We start from the raw sequence: 23,091 nt of genomic DNA, 5'->3' as shown, positions 1-23,091 counted from the left end.
GCAAAATCCTAAAAAAAAACAAAACTAATAGCAAATCAATTAGTCCTACTCAATGAGAAATGCAATGTTAGTTTAACATTTGAGAGTTTATCAGTGTAATTCATCATATTAATGAGATAAATGAGAAAATCTATGTCTTTATATAAATACATATTTATGTAAAATATGCATACATGATGTTCTCAAATATAGAAAAGCATTTGACTAAATATTACAATTAATGATAAAAACTATCTGCAAACTAGGAATACAAGAAAACTTAGTCTAATAAAGGAAAACTCCAGAAAACATACAGCTAACAATGAAATGTTAAATATTTTCCCCTAGTATCAGGAACAAGACAAGAATGTTCTCACTCACATCACTTAAGTTAAGCATTCAACATTTCACTAGTAGCCCAAGTTTAGCACAATAGGAGAGCAAACAACCAAATAGTTAAGATTGGAAAGGAAGAAATAAAACTGTCTTTATTTGTAGGTTATTTACCTAAAACACTCTCAGGAATCTACAGAAGAAAAAATAAACCTACTAGGAACTAATAATAAATACAGCAGAACTCCAGGCTATGAGGCCAATATGCATGTATCTATTGTATTTTTATACTGGAAGAAAACAAAAACTGAAACTAAATAAGGAATGTAGCAGGGTGGGTTTTTTTTAAGCTTTTTTATTTATATAAGTAATCTCCACACCCAGTTTGGGACCCGAATTCATGATCCCAAAATCCAAAGTCACTTGCTTCTCCAGTCTAACCAGGCAGGCACCTCAGCAGTGTGGCAGTTTTAAAAGATGGCTGCAAATTCTTTGACATTCCTCCCATCCAGAGTTGGGGGTCTGTAACTCCTCTTGAATATTAGCAGGCTTATGACTGCTTCTACCAATAGAATACTGCAAAGTGATGCTATATGATATCTTGAGGCTAGGTCATAAGTGTCCATGCAGTTTCCATCTTGCTCACTGAAACACTTGCTTTTGGAGGATTGCATTGTCACGTAAGAAGTAAAGAAGTACAAACTACGTAAGTGTTCTAATTGACTGTTCATTCTAGCCCTGCAATGTGAGTTTTTGTTCCAGATGATTTCAGCCCAGAGCTATTTGAGTAACCCCGCTCTGTTTGATGTAGCAGTAGATAACTGGAACAAATCATATTCTATGTAGAATCAAAATACTTAAGAATAAATTTAACAAAAGATTTACAAGACTTCCACAGTGAAAGTCACAAAACATTGCAGAGTGAAATTAAAGAACTTAGTAAATGGAAACAATTTACCATGTTTGTAGATAAGAATTTTTCTCCAAACTGGTCTGTAGATTCAATATAATCCTAATGAACAAAAAATTTAGCCACTTCACAAAAGAAGGTAACACAGGTGTACCTACAAGCACATGAAAAGGAGTTTAACATCATTAGTCATCAGGAAAATGAAAATGAAAATCACAGTGAGACATCACTTTACTCCCACTAGAATAATTAAAAATTTTTAAGTCAAACATCAAATGTTGGTGACAATGATAAGCAACTGGGACTCTCACACATTGCTGGTGGGAGTATAAAATGGTACAACTACTTTGGAAACTATTTGGCCATTTCCTTATAAAGTTAAATATAAAGCTACTTTATGACCAAGAAATTCTATGCCTATGTGTTTACCCAAAAGAAATGAAAACATTTATCTACATTGTTAAAAAAAAAAAATTGTACAAGAATGTTTATAGCAGCTTTTTTCATAGTAGTTAAAAACTGGTTTCAACCCAAATGTCCATCAACAGAAGAATGGATTGTAGTATATTCACTCAATAGAATACTTCATAGTATTAAAAAGAAACAATCTAATAATATACTCAACAAAATAGACCAATCTCAAAATCATGTTAAGCAAAAGAAACAAGTGTGATAGAAGAGTGATTACCTATTGAGGATTGATTAGGAGAGAATCTAAAAGAACTTCTTGGAATGATGAAAGTGTTTTATATTTTGATTGGGATGTTAGTTACATGAGTATATATATTTGTCAAAACTGATCAAAGTGTATAGTTAAGATCTTCACAATTAAATATATTAAATTTTATCACAAGTTTTAAGATAAAAAAATCTTAAAGGTAGGGAAGCTTTCTTTCCAGGAAAGCTCAGTAGAAAACACTTTCAGTTTAGATTCAGAAGCTAAATTTCAAATTGTACATTTTTTCTTTTAAAAATGAAAGTAGGGCAGCCCCGGTGGCTCAGCAGTTTAGCGCCACCTTCAGCCCAGGGTGTGATCCTGGAGACCTGGAATCAAGTCCCGCATCGGGCTCCCGGCATGGAGCCTGCTTCTCCCTCTGCCTGTGTCTCTGCCTCTCTTTCTCTCTGTGTCTCTCATGAATAAATAAATAAAATCTTTAAAAAAATAAAAATGAAAGTATTTTCACAACACTTTAAGGTTCTACAAGTGTGATGACTAAAACACAAATGAGGGCACCTGGGTAGCTTAGTTGGTGAAGCTCAGGTCACAATCTCAGGGTCATGAGATTGAGCTCCACATCAGCCTCAGCACTGGGTGTGGCTACCTTAAGATTCTCTCTCTCTACCCACTGCATACATGTTCATGCTCTCTCTCTCAAAAAAAATTTTTAAGAGTGAAACATACATATATATAAAGCAAATGGAAAAGTTTTGAAGTTTTATGGTGAGCTTTTGCTTCAGCCACCAGTATGCAATGACAGGAGATACTAATTGGTTGTCACAACTAAAAGGAAAATCACATGTAATGGGCAGCTTTTCTGAACAGAAATGTTCTCTGATATGAGCCTTTTTTTTTAACTTTTGATAATTCCTATACAGTATACCAGTAGTAAAATCCCATGCAGTAGGATTTAGTTCTGACTTTAGTACTAGCTACCATCTCTTCTCTTGTAGCCTCAGATACCTAGGTACAGAATCTCAGAATGGGACTGCTAAGCAAGTCAGTTCCAGCATACATTAAATGTATATATAAGCAAGGGCAGTAGGGAATCCCTGGTGAATATATTTTTACAAGAGAATAAAAACAAAGGTTAAAGAGCTTAAAAACTTCCAGGGACTTGTCTGCTAGGACAGTGGCTTCCGAGTACCAGTCCATTTGAAGTTTTCATTTGTTCATTACAAAATAAGAAAACAGAAACAGCCTAGAATGTGTGTGAATATAGTTTGGTATATACATGTATGTAAAGGTTAGATAGATTAGGTCTTTCCTGTTTTTTAAATACTAAAATATTCTTATTCTATGACTAATGGTGATAGTAGATGGTAGTTGCACTTAAAAAAAAAAGATTTTTATTGAGAGAGAGCACACAAGCAGAGGAGAGGGAAGAGTGAGAGGGAGAAGCAGACTCCCCACTGAGCAGGGAGCCCAATGCAGGATTCAATCCCAGGACCTTGGAATCATGACCTGAACCAAAGGACTTGCTTGACTGAGCCACCCAGGTGCCAGTAATTGCACTTTAAATTTTCCTACATGACAGGGCACCTGGCTGGCTCAGTTAGTAGAGCATGCAACTCTTAATCCTTGGGGTCGTGAGTTCAAACCCCATGTGGGTGTAGGGCTTACTTTAAGAAATAATAATAATAAGTAAGAAGTAGCAATCCTTTGTTAGTCCCCAATTTTTAAAAAATTTTCATTTGTCTGTATAGTCTTTTAAAGCTGATGATCGAGTATGTATTTAAATAACCTGCATAAGTTTGGAGATGAATATGCAGAAGCATTCTTGTAAAGCTAGTTGCATTTGAGAGATGATATCTAAATATCATTAAGGCCTCATCTCTTAAATTTATAACTGAGGTACCTTATCATTTAGCAAAGGAAAAGGAAATTTTTTATGAATACTTTTCGTTGTTTTACAGTATTAGCAACATTTGGAAATCCTTTGCATTTATTCTTCTGAATTCTAAAAAGGTAATTTTAGACAAACATGATGTCCTTATTAAAAGATGAAAAATTCTTGATACCTCAAATCACCTGTATTAATAGATGACTTCTAAGTAACTTCTTCAAGGAAGCAAATATCAAAAAGGGAAAAAATAGGCAAGATTTGGAACAACATAATTATCTTAAATAGGGCACATATTTCCTTTTTTTAAAGAAGAAATGATGTATTGTCTACTTTACTCATGGCATGAATAACATCTACTGGGAATTTATGCAAATGAGAATTTGATTTTATTAGCAATTGAATTATTTCATTCATTAAAATGTCCAGATCATAACTTAGAGCATGTTCTTGATCTTTAATGCTTAAGAATGTGTTTGAAATGTTTTTCCCAATGAAAATCCCAGCACAGATACATTATCACCAGACTTTCTCCACTGGAAGATCATGGCTTTCTTATGAAGGAGTCTGGGTGAAGTTAAGTGAGTTATAATTGAAGTTGTGGAGGCATTGGCATCGCTGATAAAATTTTAATAGCCAGCTGGGGAAGGAGGGCTTGTAATATTTGCAGGTTTCCACTGTGTAAATAAATATTCCCACCTTGGCCAATTTCAGGCTACCAGCTGCTTAACAACTTGTCTCTTAAAAATACTGCAGTGAGCTCTCCTGGACCCAGGAGATGGCTTCAGCACACCACTTGATGGGGCAAGGTGATGGTGCTCAGGAACAATGGATAGATTTATTACAGCTGCCAAGAAAATGTAATTAGAAAATTCCTCTGTGGACATTAAAGACACAATTATGCTTATGGATGCCATGGTCCTCAAAATAAAGAACATAAGAGCCCCCAGATTTATAGGTCAGTCTGTTAGTTCCAAACAACTTTTTTCTCTCAATTCTTTGGACTCCCTATAGGTATGTTTTTTCTTAGTACTATGTCACCAAGGATGTTATTTCATTAATAATCATTGTTAAGAGAGCTGGAATCCATAGTTTATTTCAAAGTCACCAGATGAAAGTAATGGTTAAAACTCTTCATAATTTGAGAACTGACTTATAGTCCTTAGGATATTGAAGTTAAATTCCTATAAATATAAAGCTTGTAGTTTTTGGGAGAAAATAAAAGTTTTATTAATCTTAAAAATCTGCATATTTTCAAATAGAAAACCAAAATATGTATTTTCAATTGGTCTTGACTCTTTTAAAAGAGCCAATCTTGTACAGAAGTCCACAGACCTCTTCTTCTGTCACCAATTTCCTCTTTTCCTCCTCAGATATAACCTATTTTCTACTTCAATTATCCAATAACTACTTTCTTTCCCCTACTACTTCCCTTCAGAACCTGTCAAGTCCTACTAACCACAGTTAATCCTTAAACAACCCAAAGGCTAGGGGCATGGACCTCTACAGAGTTGAACATCTGAGTAAAACTCGTGACTCCCCAAAAACTTAACTATTAATAACTTCCTATTGACCTGAAGCCTTACCAATAACATAAATAGTCAATTAATGCATATTGTGTCTGGTATATGTATTTATGTAATATATTCTTACAAGAAAGTAAGCTAGAGAAGTTATTCAGAAAGTCATAAGAGATATTTACATTTACAGAACTTGTACTATACAGTACAAGATAGAGTACTATAGTACTATATCTAAAAAAAAAAACTACATGTAAGTGTACCCATGCAATTCAAAGCCAAGTTGTTCAAGGGTCAAATGTAGTAATTTTTGCTTTACTACTTGCAATTCATTTGTACTAAAGTGTGCATTCCAGCCTTGGGATTTTTTAAATCTCTAATTTGTTCACTATGGTTCAAGAATCACTAAGCATTTAATGAAAGCTGAAGCCTGAAAATTTACCAAGCCTTTTTCTACAGCCTAGCCCTAAAGATAAACTGATTTTGTCAAGTTAGGAGAGTACAGAGTTTAGGAGGGAGTGCAACATAAAAGTGGTGGGTATCTTTCCCACGTGACTCCTTCATCCTAGGAAGATCACACAAGGGCCTGGTCTCGTTGAAGCTGCAATAGATATAGTCTGGGAAGCTGCTAGTTCTGTAAGATCTTGGGATCCAATCTGCGTAATTCGAGATCTCTTTATTGGCTGGGATTCCTTTTCTCCATTCCACCATCCTTCCTTCCCACTACACATTCATGTGAAGTCATATATACTGCTTTGGACTTCACATTAAACCTTTCTCAGGGGGAGTGGAATTCCCAAAAGAACATGTGATTCTGTTCTCATTAATGCTATCAGATAGAAAAAAACCAACGCATTATATTCAGCTTTTTTAAGTATAGGAGAAAAAATGAATTTCGATGTGCATATTTTCATAAATGTGTTCAGGCTGTCTCACAATTGATAACATGGGGGAGGTATACACTTCATACATTACATATGTAATAAAACTTACACCCCTGGTAAAAACAAAATAAATTCACTAAATGAATTATGCTTTGTCTTTATAATAAATTATGTACCTGAGCATTTAGTAAAAAAACAGAAGAGATCTTCTCTAATTTTTTTCCCCAAACAGATACATGATCAAAGACCCAAAAAGAACTCAGTTATCCACTTGGTAATTATTAAGTAATCTGTTTCTTTCTGTCTTAGAGAGAAAAATCCCAGATGAAGATTTCATCATCTTAATTGATGGATTAAATGAAGCAGAATTTCACAAACCGGATTATGGGGATACAATTGTATCATTTCTGAGTAAAATGATTGGAAAATTTCCTTCTTGGCTCAAATTAATTGTAACAGTTAGAACCAGTTTACAGGTATGTGTTTGTTTGCTTTGGGACCATAAATTATTTCCCTGGGGGAGTGCTTAAACAGAAAAAATTCTAGATCCTTGTTCCCTTGGTGATGAGTTTTTCTAAACCTCTACTGTGTCCTGGAGCACACAACTAGGAGAGAAGTTTTTTTTTGTTGTTTTGTTTTTTTTTTTCTTTTTTTAAAATCTTTTTTATCTTCCATCCTCACTCACTGGTCACTTAATGGCCTGAAAGAAGGACTAGAAATGTGGAACAGAGCCTGCAAAGATAAATGGGCTTAAGGATAAATGACTTTATCCTCTCTGCCATTCTCATTGTAGCTGAGTCAGTATCCCCCATTCATACTTGGTTTGGAATAGTTTCCCAACGTTTTTTTGCCTAACCATAGCCTTGTTTGATGAGCATCAAAGGCTTATACATTATATATCTATCCCACTATTTTAATACAACCACCTGTAATAATTACAGTCTATAGTTTCTCCCTCCTTTTCCCCTCTCCCAGGGACTTAGTAGTATTCCTACATGTTGACCAATTAGCTGTGCTGCCTTCTTTGATCAGAAACTATACTTATAATCCTGGCTATACCACCTTGCAAATGTTTGTTATTAATATCAAAGTAACTTAAAGAATGTGGATGAATCAACATAAATGCATCTTTATGACTGAAAATTACGTAATATACTATTACTGGTCAGTAGCTTGATTGTTAAAGATGAAGGATGAATTAAAAAAACTTCCAGGAACACATTCTCTGACTAGTTTTACTAAATGTTTGCTTAGGAGATGTTATCTTCATTTGTATTTTTAAGTAATGCCATCTACAATTTCAAAAGACATTTTAAGTATGACTTGATGAGCAGATGACTTTAACTTTTCAGCTATGCCAAAGAACAGGAAAAGTGCTATACATATTAATGTACAAAGTTGAAATTTCAGTATTCTCATAAATCAAGACCTGTAATAACTTCCCAGATACTTTATTCACTTCAACTAAGAATTTTCTTATTTTCATTCAGTTCTGACAGTGAAATAATTCATAGGTCTAAAAAAAAAAAAAAACACCCTCCTATTTGGTCATTCATTATTTCCACAAACATTTCTTAAGTACTTCAAGTGTGTCAAGCACTTTCTAGGAGCTGAAGATACAACAGTGAACAAGGCAGACTATATCCCTGCCCTCATAAAGCTTATATTCCAGTGAGGAACATAAATAAAAACTAAGTGAAAAATTAAACATATATTAAAATTTTAGGTAGTATCAGTGTTATGAAGACAAATAAAATAGATATAAAAGGATAAATGGAGATGATAGTTATTTTTGATAAGGCAATGGGAAAGCCCTCTCCAAGGAGCCTGGCAAAGTAATGCTATCTGCTTTACATTTTAAGAGATTCCTTTGGCTGCTGGCCATAAAGATCATAAAATGTAAGGGATCAAGAAGAGGAGCAGAAGTACAGGAGAAAGGTGATGGTGACTTACACTAGAGTGGTAATGGTAGAGACCCTGTGATGTGGTCATACTTGAACTATACTTTGAAGGAGAATCAAAAGGACTTAATGATGGGCTGAATGTGGGGTAAGATAGAAGATTCAAAAGTGAAACATGGTGAGCAACTGGGTAAATGCCAGAATGAGGAAAAGAAAAATATCACAAAGACCTGTAATTTGGTAGTAAGTTGGTGGTAATATGGTTTATTGACACAGAAAGGTTTTGTGGCACTGGGCAAAATTCATTAGTTCTGATTTGGTCATGTTAAGTTTGTCTATGCTACATCACAATGTCAATGTCAAGTAGACAGAAGTATGCAATGAGAGCTCAGGGGAGAGGACTAAGCCAGAAACACAGGTTAGGCCTCATCCCCAGATAGATTATATTTAGAACCATGGACCAAAGAAGCTGTTGTAGGGAGTAAGAATGGCTAAAGAAGAGAAAGGAGTAGAGACCCCAGCCCTGAATGCCCTGAGAAATGAAAGAAGAGCCAGCTAAAAAGACTGGTAGGAGTGGCCAGTGTGCTAAGAGTAAAATGAAAGTATTACTGTGGAACTAAGCTACAGAAAATGACTCAGAAGGCATGATCACCTTGTGAAACACTGCTGAGAGGCTGAGGAAGATGAGCCCTGAAACACGATTATTGGTTTTGTCAAGGTAAAGTTTACATAAAACCTTGACAAGAACCATTTCAATGAAGTGATGTGTTTGAAGTCTGATTGCAACAAATAGAGGACGATGGGAAGGAGGAATAAGAGATAAGAAGTAGGGAGGGAGAACTCTTCTGTGAAGTTTCCTAAAAATGGGGACAGAGATTTAGGATAGTAGCTGAGGGGAGGAATTGTGGTGTCATTCATCTATGTGATCCAAAAGAGAAGAAGAAATTGATGCAGAAGAAGGTGGATACTTACAGGACCAAAGTCTGCATGCCGATAAGATAGAATCCAGAGTATAAGTAACCATAAAGCCCTAACACCTTTCCCCAGTATAATTTCCGAGCAGATCACCAAGGTACCAAGCATATTAGAAGTATTCCTCTGGGATAAGGCATCTCCAAAAAGTCTGCATTAAAATGTAGTCATCTTATTAGGAAGGTTAGAAAGGTACGTTTTTATATGACATTGTTTTGAGTCCTTATGCATTTCTCTTACTGAATTGTGCTTTGACTTTATGCCATTGTTAACACTGAGAAAAATGACAACAACTACAAAATTACATGGCATTCCATTTTCTATTTATGTAAGGAGTGTTATTTAGAATATTGACAATTAAATCACTCCTAAAGTACCCTTTATGAAGACCTCTAAAAAATGATCCCAAGTCTCAATATTAAGGAAAAAAATTGTGTCCCATCTGTGCAACATATTTGTTTTAACCTATGGATACTAGTACTTGATCATATTTCCCTCTTTGGCCACTTGGAAGTTTAGAATAAATGTGTGGACCTCATAGTGTATCACAAGAGTTAGGGGAAACTGAAGGTCTTTCTGTCTCTCTCTCTCTCTCCATCTGTTTTAGGAAATTACCAAGCTGCTGCCTTTCCATAGGATTTTTTTGGATCGACTAGAAGAGAATGAAGCCATAGACCAGGACCTGCAGGCTTACATCCTGCACCGGATACACAGCAGCTCAGAGATCCAGAATAACATTTCACTTAATGGCAAAATGGACAATACTACATTTGGCAAACTCAGTTCTCACCTCAAGACCCTCAGTCAGGGGTCCTATCTATACCTGAAACTCACATTTGACCTCATAGAGAAAGGCTATCTAGTGTTAAAGAGCTCTAGCTACAAAGTAGTTCCTGTTTCGCTCTCTGAGGTTTATTTACTCCAGTGCAATATGAAGTTCCCAACCCAGTCTTCCTTTGACCGGGTGATGCCTCTCCTGAATGTGGCAGTAGCCTCTCTACACCCACTGACTGATGAACATATCTTCCAGGCCATCAATGCTGGTAGCATTGAAGGCACCCTAGAATGGGAGGATTTTCAGCAGAGAATGGAGAACCTCTCCATGTTCCTAATCAAGCGCAGAGACATGACTCGTATGTTTGTACATCCTTCTTTTCGAGAATGGCTTATCTGGAGAGAAGAAGGAGAGAAAACCAAATTTCTCTGTGATCCCAGGTAAGCCACAGACCTGTATAATAAGCAATTCTGAGCCTATTTTGTATTAATTGCATGGAGCATGGGTATTGAAAGCCATGAGAAGTGTTCTTCATTGAACATTTCACACGAAGGAAACATCATCTCTGTTTCTTTCAAGACAGGGCTTTAATGAAGTTAATTTATTTTTTCACATTGTTATTTCCGTAAGACTTAAAATCTGTATGGATATTTAGAATACTCTCCTACATTCCTGTACATTCCTAAATAATTTTCTCTGTGCTAGTGAACCCAGGCTATAATTAATTTAGCCCTTTCACAGATTTCCTCAGTGTTCTTCAGATATGAAGAAAGAATTGATAACATTGTTAATCTCTGACTTAGAGTAGAATCATTTTAAAATTGTAATTGCCCCTTTAAAAGCCATACCAATTTTAAAGCCACCAGTGACTAACCCCATTAAAGTCCAGCCAGTGTGATAAGGTTTATGCTGGAAAACAGAATCTTAAACCTCACAGCTACAACGGACTTGAAGAGATCAGGTGGCCTAGCTGCCCTCCCTATAGTTGAATAAGGTGCCATGGTTCCCATTTTACAAATATCCCCTTTTACAAAGGCCTTAAGATGCTAAATCAGTGCTGGAAGTCATCAAGTTAAAAGGTGGGGGAAAGAAGGAAGGACTAGAAAAAGAATGGCAGGGCAGCCTGCATGGCTCAGTGGTTTAGTTCCACCTTCAGCCCAAGGCGTGATCCTGGAGACCCGGGGTGGAATCCCACATGGGGCTCCCTGCATGGAGCCTACTTTTCCCTCTGCCACGTCTCTGCCTTTCTCTCTCTCTCTCTCTCTCTCTCATAAATAAACAAAATCTTAAAAAAAAAAAAAAAAGAATGGCAAACATGTAGTATGTACCATCACTCCCCTGCCCTGCAACCGTGCATGCCCAGCATTCCTGCCTGATGAGCTTGACTCTGATTTGGTGATCTTTCTCAGCTCAACAAACCAGAGTAGTGTGAAACTGTTTCCTGTTCTCTTGGGTAGAACCTAGATCTCTAGAATCCTAGAGGGGTGTGCTTTCTACTCCATACTATCTTTTTAAAAGAATTATTCCTTTAACAAAGTTGGTGTTTTCAAAAGCAGATATACCTCTGACTTACTGGAAGAAGACACCAACAGCATAGCTGGCCTGAGCAGAGCTTATTCTGGCTCATAAAGAAGAGAGACCAGATGTGACTGTGCCTCTGTCCATGACTTATCAGAGAGACTAAACCTCTCTGATCATGCTGGGGTTTTATTTCTCTCCTGACGTGTTCTTCACCCAGCCTTATTAGACACAACTGTGCTTATGGGCATGCTGCTTAGCCTACTCCATGCCAGTTCGTCAGAAAATTAGTTCCAGATTCTGATAAAGATATTAAGCCAGGCAGTAGATTTTGTGGTATTTTCCCTGAGGTAGAAACTTTTAAAGAAACAAGCTGTAGTGGAAAGAACATGGATTTTTGAGTCATTACTTGCATATAAATCCTGTTTCTTCTAGGAACTGTGACCTTTGGAGAGTTTAGGTTTCTGAGACAATTTTCTTATCTATGTAAAAGAGATAATAATAATTCCTAAAGTTCAGAACTAAATGAGGTCATGTAGTATAATACCTAAAATAGTACAGAATACAAAGAAAGTGTTCAAGGAATGTCCCTCCTTCTCCCCACCTTTGGAGTAATAGACCCTTTAGATACACCTTAACTACATCCTGTAGCTAATTGGATAAGCAGTAGTAGTCTTCTGCTATTAGCATTCAGGGGCACAGATTTTTTTATTGGAGTTCAATTTGCCAACATATAGTATAACATCCAGAGCTCATCTCGTCAAGTAGGGGTGCAAGATTTAAAAAACAAAACAACAACAAACTTGAGTCTGAGTTCTTTGTGAATTATATGGCATTCCCAAGAGTGTTTTACTATAAATCTCACTAGTACTGCTACAATAGTTAATTCATGGAGTTGGCAACCAAATGTTAAATAAAAAGAGACCAATCTAGAATTGCCTCATGAACACTTTGAAATCAGTTTCCAGAGAAACTTTGCTGGTTGATCTGCTCTCTTTCTTCCTGCAACATCTCAGAGAATTGAATGCTGAGATCCAAGGCAGCAGGCTACCACTGAATTAACAGTATCTTTACAACAGATGAAACCTTAGGGACTCTAAAAGGAGAAAATACGGTGTTTTGCAGTCATATCATGACTTTACAGGCTTACCTTCTCAACATGATTTATTAACTAGAAGCATTTTGGCAACAAACTGATACACTGGGACAAGCAAACACTTCTAACTTCAGATGCTATGTAGTCTGTTCCCTGGTGATTGAATAACACATGGAGCTGCTGAGGGATCATCATATATCACTTAATGACACAGAGAGTAAAATAGTAGGACCAGGAGTTATCACAAAAGCTTCCTTACATTTCATTTCAGTTGGAATTCAGCCTTCTACCCAGCACTGTCTGGCACCAGCTTTGTTACTAAAGTATTGATCTCAGAGTTCGAGGCCCCCTGGGTCAATGAGATGGAAATTCACTAAGAATTTAATGCTGTTGGCAAAGCCCAAGCTGGCCTTTCAAAGAAACTGGCTGTAATTGCTTTCCATTTCAGGCAAGTCTGATTAGCAGAACGCTTTCAAAGCAGGGTTTGTCTTTGTGGCCTTCAGCCCCTGCTTCCTGTACATTCCCCATCTGCTCTCCTGTTTCTCCCCATTTTCTTTCTAGAGCATCACATGTATTTCACTAGACCAGAGAGACCAACTCAGTGCCTCTGAAATCACACTGTGTGACCCAGTGCTGACAGGCCTGTCTCAGTATAAGGAGAACTCTTAGAGACAACAGAACATCTCTGCCTCTTCTAGTCCATTTTCCTGGGCTTTCAACACTTTCTTGTTCACCCTGAACTTGCTGACCTTATTAGGGAATTAGACACAGATGAGAATATTCTATCCTGAAGCCAAAAAGTAGTTGATCTTCATCAGAAATAGGCCACCCACAGAGGTACTTCTGTTAAACTGAAGAGAGTCAATAATCTGAAGATGGTGCTGGAAAGAGGAAATAGCTGAGCCAGAGGTCAGTGCTACAACTGAGATAAAGTTTTCCTTATTTTAAATATCAGATGGCCTGTTTCCCAGGATGTCAGAGAACTGACATCCCATAGAGAATGACCTAATGTTGCATAAACATATAACTGTCACAGAAAGAGATGAGTTATAGATGTCTTTTCTCAGTTTGGTAACAGGACTGTGAGGGTGTGTGTGTGGGGGGGTGGGTATCAAGCTATAAGCAAAGCATCACTGAAAAAATTTTTATGACATCAGAATTTCTAAATTTTTGGATTTGCATTCTGGATGAAAAAATGCCTTTTGAAGCCCTGAGAAACCTTAGATCTTACCACCTTATTCTTTCCATTTCCCACTATTCATCACTGTCATATCCTGTCCTACTCTGAAATAAATCTAGTTTATATTTTATTCCCTTGGGCATTGAGATATCAGATTAACTCCCTAATCTTATAAACTAATCTCTGCTATTATACTAATAAGAGGTAGATTGCAAACCCATTTGAAGCAACTTGTGCATTTCAGTAGGCATTTGAGAAAAGAAGTCATCAGTCTTTATTATCTAACCTATTGATGACTTTGATAGTTGAAATTTGAGGCTGGGAGAGTAAACAGTTGGGGGCTGCTGGCCCTGTACTGTTTAATATTTCTTCAGTTGTTAGGCTAGCCCTGCATGAACCCCCACTCTTTTTTGTTTTCTTTCTTCACTATCTTTGTCTTCACAGTATCTAGCCTCTCCTTCCATAGGAACAGCTCACAGATCAACATTTTTATATAGGAATATATATGTAAGATTTTTATCTAAAGATCAGAAGACTCAGCTACCATATTTTTAACTTTGAATAAAACACATGAGGCTTGTGAACTTTTGAGTACTGAGCTGATGTGACCTAATGAAGTTATGATTTGGGACCCTAATTTGGATTGATGTGATTTCCTCAAACTAAGAGAAGCAAACTTTATGGCGGATGAAAAGGGGGAAGAGCTACACAGATCCTGTGGGGGTAGTTGAATACTTACTTGACTCTGTGACTAGAGTTGATATCTTACAATACATGGTCTGTTGAGATCTTTCCTAATTATTTTGGTCATGTTTGTCTATGAATTACACATTGGAGACCTGATGCTCCAAAATGCATGCCACAGAGCAGACTGTCAGAGAAGAAGCAATTTGCCTAAGGCAAAAAGAAGGCATTCCCCTAACACCAATAAAAAAATAAATAAATAAATAAAATAAAATAAAATAAAAAAAGAAAAAAAAAAAGAAAAGAAAAAAAAAAAAAAAGAAAAAAAAAGAAGGCATTCCCCTTAAAAAGGAAATCTAACTCTATGCAGAGGACCCGCACAGCCTGGCTTCTTCTAGAACACATGGGTCTGAAATAACCACAGAATGGTAAATTGCAGGGTTAAGGTGATTCTTTTTGTTTGTTTTAATCTAAACATGAGCCTCCAGGAAGGATGATGTTTAACTTTGACCTCTGAAGCACAAATTCTAGGTTACTGCTGATAGCCATTGCAGGCTTCCACAACAGTTAAATTGGGAATAAGTTCTGCTTTCTAAAAGCATTAGGAAAGAAGTCAGCAAAGTGATGGATCATGGGAAGGAAAAAAGGGTCTGGAACTACATCAGCCCTTAGGAGGTTAGAATCACAGCAAGGAAAAAGATGGTATACCAAACATCCTTTACTAGCACTTGACTATTAGTAGAGGATCTTACCTGCCTTGAAATACTAACTTTCTAATCTCTGTGCTGGATCTGCATCTGCTATACTTTTAATTCCTTTCTATCACTGAGGAGAAATTGGTCTTCTGATGTCAAATTTGGATGTGTAATTTTGAAGAAGAGATTTCATTGATGCATAATATTATTAGAGATTTGTCTAATTCGCCAATAATTTTTTTCTTATTATCTAATTCAGTTTCTAACTCCCTATTGGTATCAAGAAAAATGTAGGACTCATATCTGAGGTATTACTCTAGTGACCTAAGGTCATAGTTTTGTGATTTAATGCAAGAGAGAAATTAGATAATATCTAATGTGTATCTTGGACTGTGTCCAGTTTGCCAATTGCATGAATGTCCTTCAACTTTACAAATTTGTTTGTAAATCAGATGGCAGTATAAATCGGGGGACCCACATCTATTAGTCAAATAGGCAAACTGTTCCCATCTTTAAAACTCTTATACCTTTGAAGATGGGCAACATAACACTTTATTTCCTTTTCCAAATCCAAAATTAAGTTTAGAAAAAGCTAGTATTCTTACTGTCATAAAAACTCTTATGAAATTTGCTAAGTTAATAAATATACAGAGAAGTATTATGGGTTAGAGAGAGAGCATTGTTTTATGATTTGGAAGGCATACAGAAGAGTCAACTAAAGAAAACACAGAAAGGATTTGTACTCTCTTCTTTTGGTTTTGCTACAAGAAAGTGATAATTGCTTTATATGTTTAAAATTTGTGTGTGTGTGTGTGTGTATGTGTTTGTGTGTGTATATATATAGAGAGAGAAACAGACAGACAGACAGATAGGTACAGATTTCTTTTAAGTGGGTGTGCCCTGAATAGCAAATTCTGAAAATCTGAAATGGAGGGGCAGCCCTGGTGGCTCAGCAGTTTAGTGCCACCTTCAGCCCAAGGCCTGATCCTAGAGACCAAGGATCTAGTCCCATGTCAGGCTCCCTGCTTGGGAGCCTGCTTCTCCCTCTGCCTGTGTCTCTACCTCTCAGTCTCTCTCTCTCTCTCTCTTTCTCTCTCTCTGTCTCTCATGAATAAATAAATAAAATCTTTTTTTAAAAAATCTGAAATGGAGAGAACTAGAGAAAGTGATTAAGGAAAAGTTTTGGTCCTGAAAGTAGCATAGGAAATAGAGGCCAATTTGTCCTATTAATGAGTCTCTCTGAAGCAATACTAGCTGAATGAAAAGATGAGAATCCCAGAGGCTTTCCAAGGTTGTCAAACCAAGATTAATGGCATAGCATTCAGAAGTAGTTATTGCCAACTTAGGGGGACATGACAGGACAAGTTCTTTTTTGTGAGTACAGCAACTTACTCAGCTGTCTCTAGAGACTCAAAAGCAGCTAGATCTCCACATTTGGTAAAGTCAGCATTAATAGCCTTTTATCTTCTCAACCATAAGACCCACAGCTATGAGACATGTATTCACTTCAGCATCAGCATATCCAGTTGGTTCGACCCATTCAAATTTTACTTGTAAGTATTCACTTACTTACTTCCACCCCTACGGACCACACCCTAGGTTCTCACATGAACTGTGTTAGCCTCCTAAGCAGGGAGAGCCTCCCCTCTGTCCATTTTCCAACAGCATCCAAAGTAATTTTTTTTTAAAGCGTAAATCCACACAAATAACCTCCTTCTGAAAAATCATTTAATGGCTACTTCAAAGGCCTGTTATAACAAAGATATCTTCTGCCTACCTTTTTAAATTGAGCTCATTCATTCTCTCTCTTATTCATGATATTCTGGTCATAACTGATCGTCTGCTAATTCCCAGAACTTGATAAGCTCTCTCCCACCTCTGGGCCCTCACACTTAACAATTCCCGCCATCTGGAGCTCACTTTCCCTGGCTCATCACATGGCAAGATCTCTCTCACTCCTCCTTCAGATCTCAGCTTAAAATGCCATCTCCTCAGAGAGACTTCCACTTGGCACCTTATATAAGTAAGTCCGTCCTTGTTTTCTTTATCATAACAACCTATATACTTCCTTTCTAACAGTTGTCACACTATTATTAATTTGTTATGTGTGAACACTTGTTTACATTGTCCATTTTCCCCCCTAGAATGTGAGTGAGTTCATGAGGACAGGAACCTTTTCTATCATGCTCACATTGATCTTCATAGAGATTAATACAGTCAGTACCTGGTACACAGTAAGCACTCAGTAAATATTTTTTTAATGAATTAAATAAACAAAGAAATGATAAGTGGTACTAATTTTAAGATTGCAACTAAAAATATTTGAGAAACTCTTCTGACAATTCAAGAGACAGTGTCTTTTATTCACTCTGTCACTATGTGTCAGGAATAAGTGAAGTCATGCATTTCAGCAAGGATTCAAGGAACAGTTATTAAATTATTTTCAAGACTGTGTTAAAGACTGCAGAGGATACAAATGTAAGTTAGATTTGTCTACCAGGACTTAACAGGTTAGTTGTTTTAACAGATACATTTATAACTAGCTATAAATCAAGGGAGAGTGCTATGTTAGAAGTATAAACAATAAGCTGAGCAATAGGGGGGAGGAAGAGAGAAGTGATAAATCTTCAGTGCCTGCTGTTATTGTTTTAAATTGTGACAATTCAATGGAGTCATAGCTCTTTTGCTTCATGAATCCCTGCCAACTGCCTAAAGACTTTATTGTCAGAGGACAGGTGTCCATATTCTTCAGGCCAATGATGCATTAACAGTACAGAAGGGCTATAGGAAACTGTGGAGCTAAGTGGAAGAAAGCAGGAAATTTCTATCCAGCTTCCATGTTTAAAAAGAAATAATGCTGCTCCACTCATTTCTACAAAGGTATATCTTTGGCACACTTTACCTTTACAGTCTACTATTTAGGGTTGACTTTGAACAGGCTCTTTCATTTCACTTCCACATTGAATATGAAACATTAGGACAAGCTTTCTAGAAGTGTGTTTTGTATTCAGGTTCCATGAGAAAACCATGACAAGAACATGCCAAAGCAGTTACTGTCTAATAAGCTAAAATTAGAAGAAATTTTTGCAAAGATGTGTGGGTGCCATTTGCTGAAATTTGATAACAAGAAGCAGACTGTAAGGCAGCAACCACCAAAGTGTGGCTGCAGGCAGAATTTTTAAGATGAAAAGTGAAAAAGATCAGGATTGTCAATCTCTTCTCAATATTTGAGTTAATAGTTAAATTCATTTCACAAACAGTAGCAATAGAGATGCCTGCAAATTCTAGACAAAAGTGAGTTAATGAATTAGAAAGCGAATCTGCAAGTGCTTGTATTGCTTTTCCTTGAGCCCATCTGCTTAGCATGTATTCATTGATGAAATGTTTATTGAACTTCTACTTTACACCAATGACCATGCTATCCACTAGAGAAACTTAGATGAAAGAGACACCTCCTGACACTAAAGCCATCATCTTCTAAAGGGAAGTTAGACCCAAGCAACCAACAGTAGTGCCATAATACAGAGTACCCTGGGAACCTAGACAAGGGGAGATACTTTGCAGAACAGATGACACTCAAGTTGAGCCTTAAAGGATGAGTTGATCCCATGAAACAGAGCTGGAGTGGGAGACCACTGTAGGCAGGCAAGAAAAGGTCATAGCAGGAGCAAAAGCAAGTGTGAAGATAGGGATTGCCTTTGGGAAATGGTGAGAAGATGTGATTAGAGGATAAGACACATGATCAGAAAGAATAAATGGAAGTATCACTAGACAAAAAGGCCTTGACTGCTATGTTTAAGACTTCACAGTGTATTCTGTAGGTAATAGGGAGTCTCTGTAACTTTTTATGGAGGAGGAGACAATGATCAAGTGACTCTGATGATGTGAAAAGTAGCTCTGACAAGTGATGTATGGAAGGTGGGTTGAAGAAGAGGAGAGAGTGCAGGTAGGGATACTAGTTATGAGACTTAGCGGTACTGTAAGTGAGAAATGCCAAGACCTGCAATGTCAGGATAGACACTTGGTCTTTTTTTGTGTTTAGTCAGTGAGGGTGGAGGACTCCAAAATGACTCTAAAACTTATCTTGAATGATGGAGGAGTGACCAATATAGAGCATTCTGATGGAGGAGGGCTTCTAGCATGAGCAAAGGCAGGAGGAAGAATAATAGGATTATTGAGGGAGAAGGTGAGTTCTGTTTTGGAGATGTTGTTAATGAATTACCTCCACGGAAAGTGCAGAAGTATGTTGAGAAATGTGGCTTTGAAAAATAGGGAAAGAAAAAAAATCAAAGCACAGGGTTATGGATTTGGAAGTCATTAGCAAATAAGTTGTAGGACCAAACACGGTCAAAGAATATAAAGCAGGAAACTTAGAAGCATTGAAACAGAATAGTTAAATTTAAACACTAGGGGAAAATGATGAACTAAATAATTTACAAGGGCAATATTAGAAGAAGAAACAAGAGAAAGTAAGATCATGAAAGGCAAAGGCGAAAATTTTTCTTGGCCAGGTCTGAGGTGATTAATATAATTTCTGCCTATATCCCATTAGCCAGATATCCATCTATGACCCCCACTTGAATAAGTGAATGCAGGGTTCCTGGCAAAGTAGCCACCTCCCAGCAACAACTATTGGCTGTGAATGGGAGCACAGGTCTTTTGTAGGTAGCTATCCCTCCCTGCCCCATAATTCTAATTTCACTAGGTCTCCCTGAATAATCCCCACATCTACTTATATACTGTAAAGACATCCCACAGCAGCAGCAAATGTTTTTTTCTGCCCAAATTATAAGATAGATTAGCTGGCTTTAGATTGTAAGCAATGCCTTGCCAGTGGTCTGTAACTGTACTACTTTATCACATCTGAGCACTGCACAGAATACCAAAACACCTAGGTGGTGTTTCTCTGAATACTAAAGTGTTGTATGTCAACTTTCAATATAAGAGCTAATGAAATCTTTGTGACTACACATCAGTGACAGTGATTAGAACAACGGAAAAAACATCCATGCCAGAAATAATTTGAGTGAAACGTTTGTTAGCATGTTTCCCTACTACAATTAGAAACTTTAAGTCTAGCTGTCTCCCTGGGGTACTAAGTGAAAATCTATTAGAAAAACACAGTGCCATTATATATTTTGTGTAAAACAACTGTTCTTCAGTTTTCAAACTGTTAAATGGGTGGAGGGAAGGGAAGGTGATTCCTGCTTGATAAAGGTTTTTTTTTTTTTTTTCCTCCAAAAGACTCCATAGCTCTGAAGTCTTGAGGTATAGGGAAACAGGGTTATCATGTAAGAGTAGCTTCTCACTGCCTTATAATCTATCATTGTCCAAGGGTAAGCATCACTTGTCTCCAGTAATACATATCAAGGGGCCTACTGATGCCTGCAAAGGAGAATGGAGGTAGGATCTACCCTCTGCTCTCTTTTGTCAGAATATATACATCCAGGATAGGGGAGAGGGGACAGTACTGGGAGAAAAGTCTTCAACTCTGACCTGTGGTTGGTCCTCTCCTAAAATATCTAAAAGCAAATCTGTCTTGAATATAAGGTTTATTAATATCCTCTTGAAAACCCTCTGGTCTACATGAGAAATTAAACCGTTTCCTTAACTTTTATGGTATTACTAAGGGACCAGTTAGCTCTGTCTTTATCTCCCCTCTCTGCCTGAAATTACACTACCAAGTTTTCCTGCATTGACTAACATTGAATGGCACCCATATCCAATAATTGTTCCCTGATCTGTGGATTTCTCTTTGGTTGTGTAGGTATTGGGGTCAAGGCATGGAGGGGTAAGGATTGGGGTTAAAGAGAAAGGTATCGCATTTCAGGATTAAAGTTCTGTTTGAGCATGCAGTCATCTTCCAATATGTATAGTTGTGTGGTTAATATTCATTCCTTAAGTATAGCACTCTGCTAGTTCTTATGGAGAATATAAAAGAAATATAAAATACAGCTCACTTAATATAGCTCACTTAATTCTTACCACAGTCCTGAGAGGTCATTATTACTATTCCTGTCTTATAGAGAAGTTAAGTAGCTTTTCCAAGATTACAAAGCTTCTAAGTGACAGAACTAGGATTTGAAACATGGGCCTATTTTTATTTGTTTCAGAGATGAAGAAGCAGCATTGTGAATGCAGTCAGGGAACTTGGCTATGTAACTTTGAATCACAAGATGATCTCATTATATATAAGCTATGTGGAAATAATTCTGCCTGCACCCCTGCCCCCCCCCCCCATTTGGACTTTATCACCACATATAAACCCACACTAAAGTTGACTTTGATTGCCATCATATTTAATTATAGAGGGAAGACATAGTTGTGTTCAGTCATACCTAAAATCATGTGACACTGATGAAGGTTCCCTCTGTTTCTTAACTAGTCTCTCCCAAAATGCCTATCAAAAAATGTCAAAATTAATTGCTGATTTTAATTATGTTAAGAATTCAGGGTTTATACCATTACAAATGAATACATTGCTCTTTATATTGGCTGATTTTTTCACACAGATATGTCCATTTTTCAGAGAAATAAAAATCAAGTTGCTAATCTCATCAGTGTGTTAGTGGAACTGGGTCTCAGAAAACCCTGGGTTCTCATCCCAGCTCTTAGATCCCAGCCACATGAGCTGGGAGCTGTCCTTCAGTCTTGCCAAATTTCCGTCTTCCACCATAATATTAGGAGTAATATTTAGACCTATGCCTATAGTATTGGTGTTTGTGAGAATCTAAAAAACTGTTAAAGATTTTTAAAACCATAAGGTAGTTTACAGCTTTACAGTATTACTAACTCAGTCATTCTACAAATATGTATTCCTATTGCCTAGGAGTACATATGTGAAAAGGCTTCCAGCCTCCATACAATCTCGTGGGAAGACTGATGTACAGACAGATAGTGTAATGAAAGTGTGTACCAAGTACAAGAATCTGAAGGAAGGAGCCCCTGAGTCTATCTGGTGGGACCGGGGAGAGCTTCACAGAAGAGATGGTGTGAACTGAGACTTAAAGAATAAGAAATAGTTTGCCTGATGAACTAAATGGGAAAGAGAATTATAGGCAGAGGGAGAGCGTGTTTAAAACCCTAGAATAGGGGATCCCTGGGTGGCTCAGCGGTTTAGCGCCTGCCTTCGGCCCAGGGCATGATCCTGAAGTCCTGGGATCGAATCCCACATTGGGCTCCCTGCATGGAGCCTGCTTCTCCCTCTGCCTGTGTCTCTGCCTCTCTCTCTCTCTCTCTCTCTCTGTCTCTCATGAATAAATAAATTTTAAAAATCTTTTTAAAAAATAATAAAATAAAACCCTAGAATAATTTACTCCATCTGAAATTAGAAGCAGAAGGTAAGTAGGTAAAGACAGACAAATAGTCAAGGGACACATATGGAGAGCCTTTGAATACCATGCTAAGGAGTTTAGATTATGTATGGGAGGAGGTATAAAGCCAGTGAAGAATTTTGAGCAGACTTTTTATCAGGTTTCTGCACTGTAGATTATTGGCATGGGCCAGGGAGCAGGCAGTGGAGAGAATAAGGCTCTTGCAGTTATCCAAGAGAAAGTATAAAGAGAAGAGGAAAACAACTGATAGATTTTAAACCTGAGTGACTGGCAATATATTAAAAAATAAAGAAATCCTAAATGGATTTGGTTCTCAGAAAGCTTCAACTTCAAATAGTGTCATATGACAGGTTATTTGAATGATCATTTGAAGGAAGATAGATCCAGTAGGCAATTAGAGAAGCAAAACAATATGTCTGTGCTAGAGATGTCAGTGCAGTAAGAGCTGAAGCCAGGAGACCTGTGAAATAAGAAGAAATGGGAAATAAAGCAAAGAAATTACATCACTGAAGAAAATGGGAGAAAAAGTACCAGGGTGGTGTCACAGATGTCAAGAGAAAAGAGTTCCAGGGGAGGTAGTCAATCGGGCCTACTGCTGGAGGAAAAAAAGAAAAAGAGTTCAAAGGCTAAAATACAACCAATTACAAGGCTGCCGGTAATGGCGAGGCTAGGAGTCAAAAGGAGTAAGGCTTGGGGGTGAGCAAATAATCAGAAAAATAGAAATAGGGGCACCTGGGTAGCTCAGTGGT

The 23,091-nt window shown here is 37.3% G+C and overlaps 1 protein-coding gene across 10 annotated transcripts in view; it reads left to right on the top strand.

Annotated features, from left to right (window-relative positions):
- Nucleotides 1-23,091, top strand: part of TANC2 (tetratricopeptide repeat, ankyrin repeat and coiled-coil containing 2) — a 369,309-nt gene that overhangs the window by 296,138 nt on the left and 50,080 nt on the right. For all 10 annotated transcript variants that reach the window (XM_025436730.3, XM_049114606.1, XM_025436738.3 and 7 more), the window contains 2 exons: nt 6,497-6,663; nt 9,668-10,275. In XM_025436730.3, the coding sequence (XP_025292515.1) occupies nt 6,497-6,663; nt 9,668-10,275 (775 nt within the window). The remainder of the gene's footprint in view (nt 1-6,496; nt 6,664-9,667; nt 10,276-23,091) is intronic.

The sequence above is a fragment of the Canis lupus genome, chromosome 9, assembly GCF_003254725.2.
Source record: "Canis lupus dingo isolate Sandy chromosome 9, ASM325472v2, whole genome shotgun sequence".
In the NCBI taxonomy this organism is placed as follows: domain Eukaryota; kingdom Metazoa; phylum Chordata; class Mammalia; order Carnivora; family Canidae; genus Canis; species Canis lupus.
The sequence above is the reverse complement of the archived record's forward strand: the minus strand, read 5'-3'. Positions and strand labels throughout refer to the sequence as shown.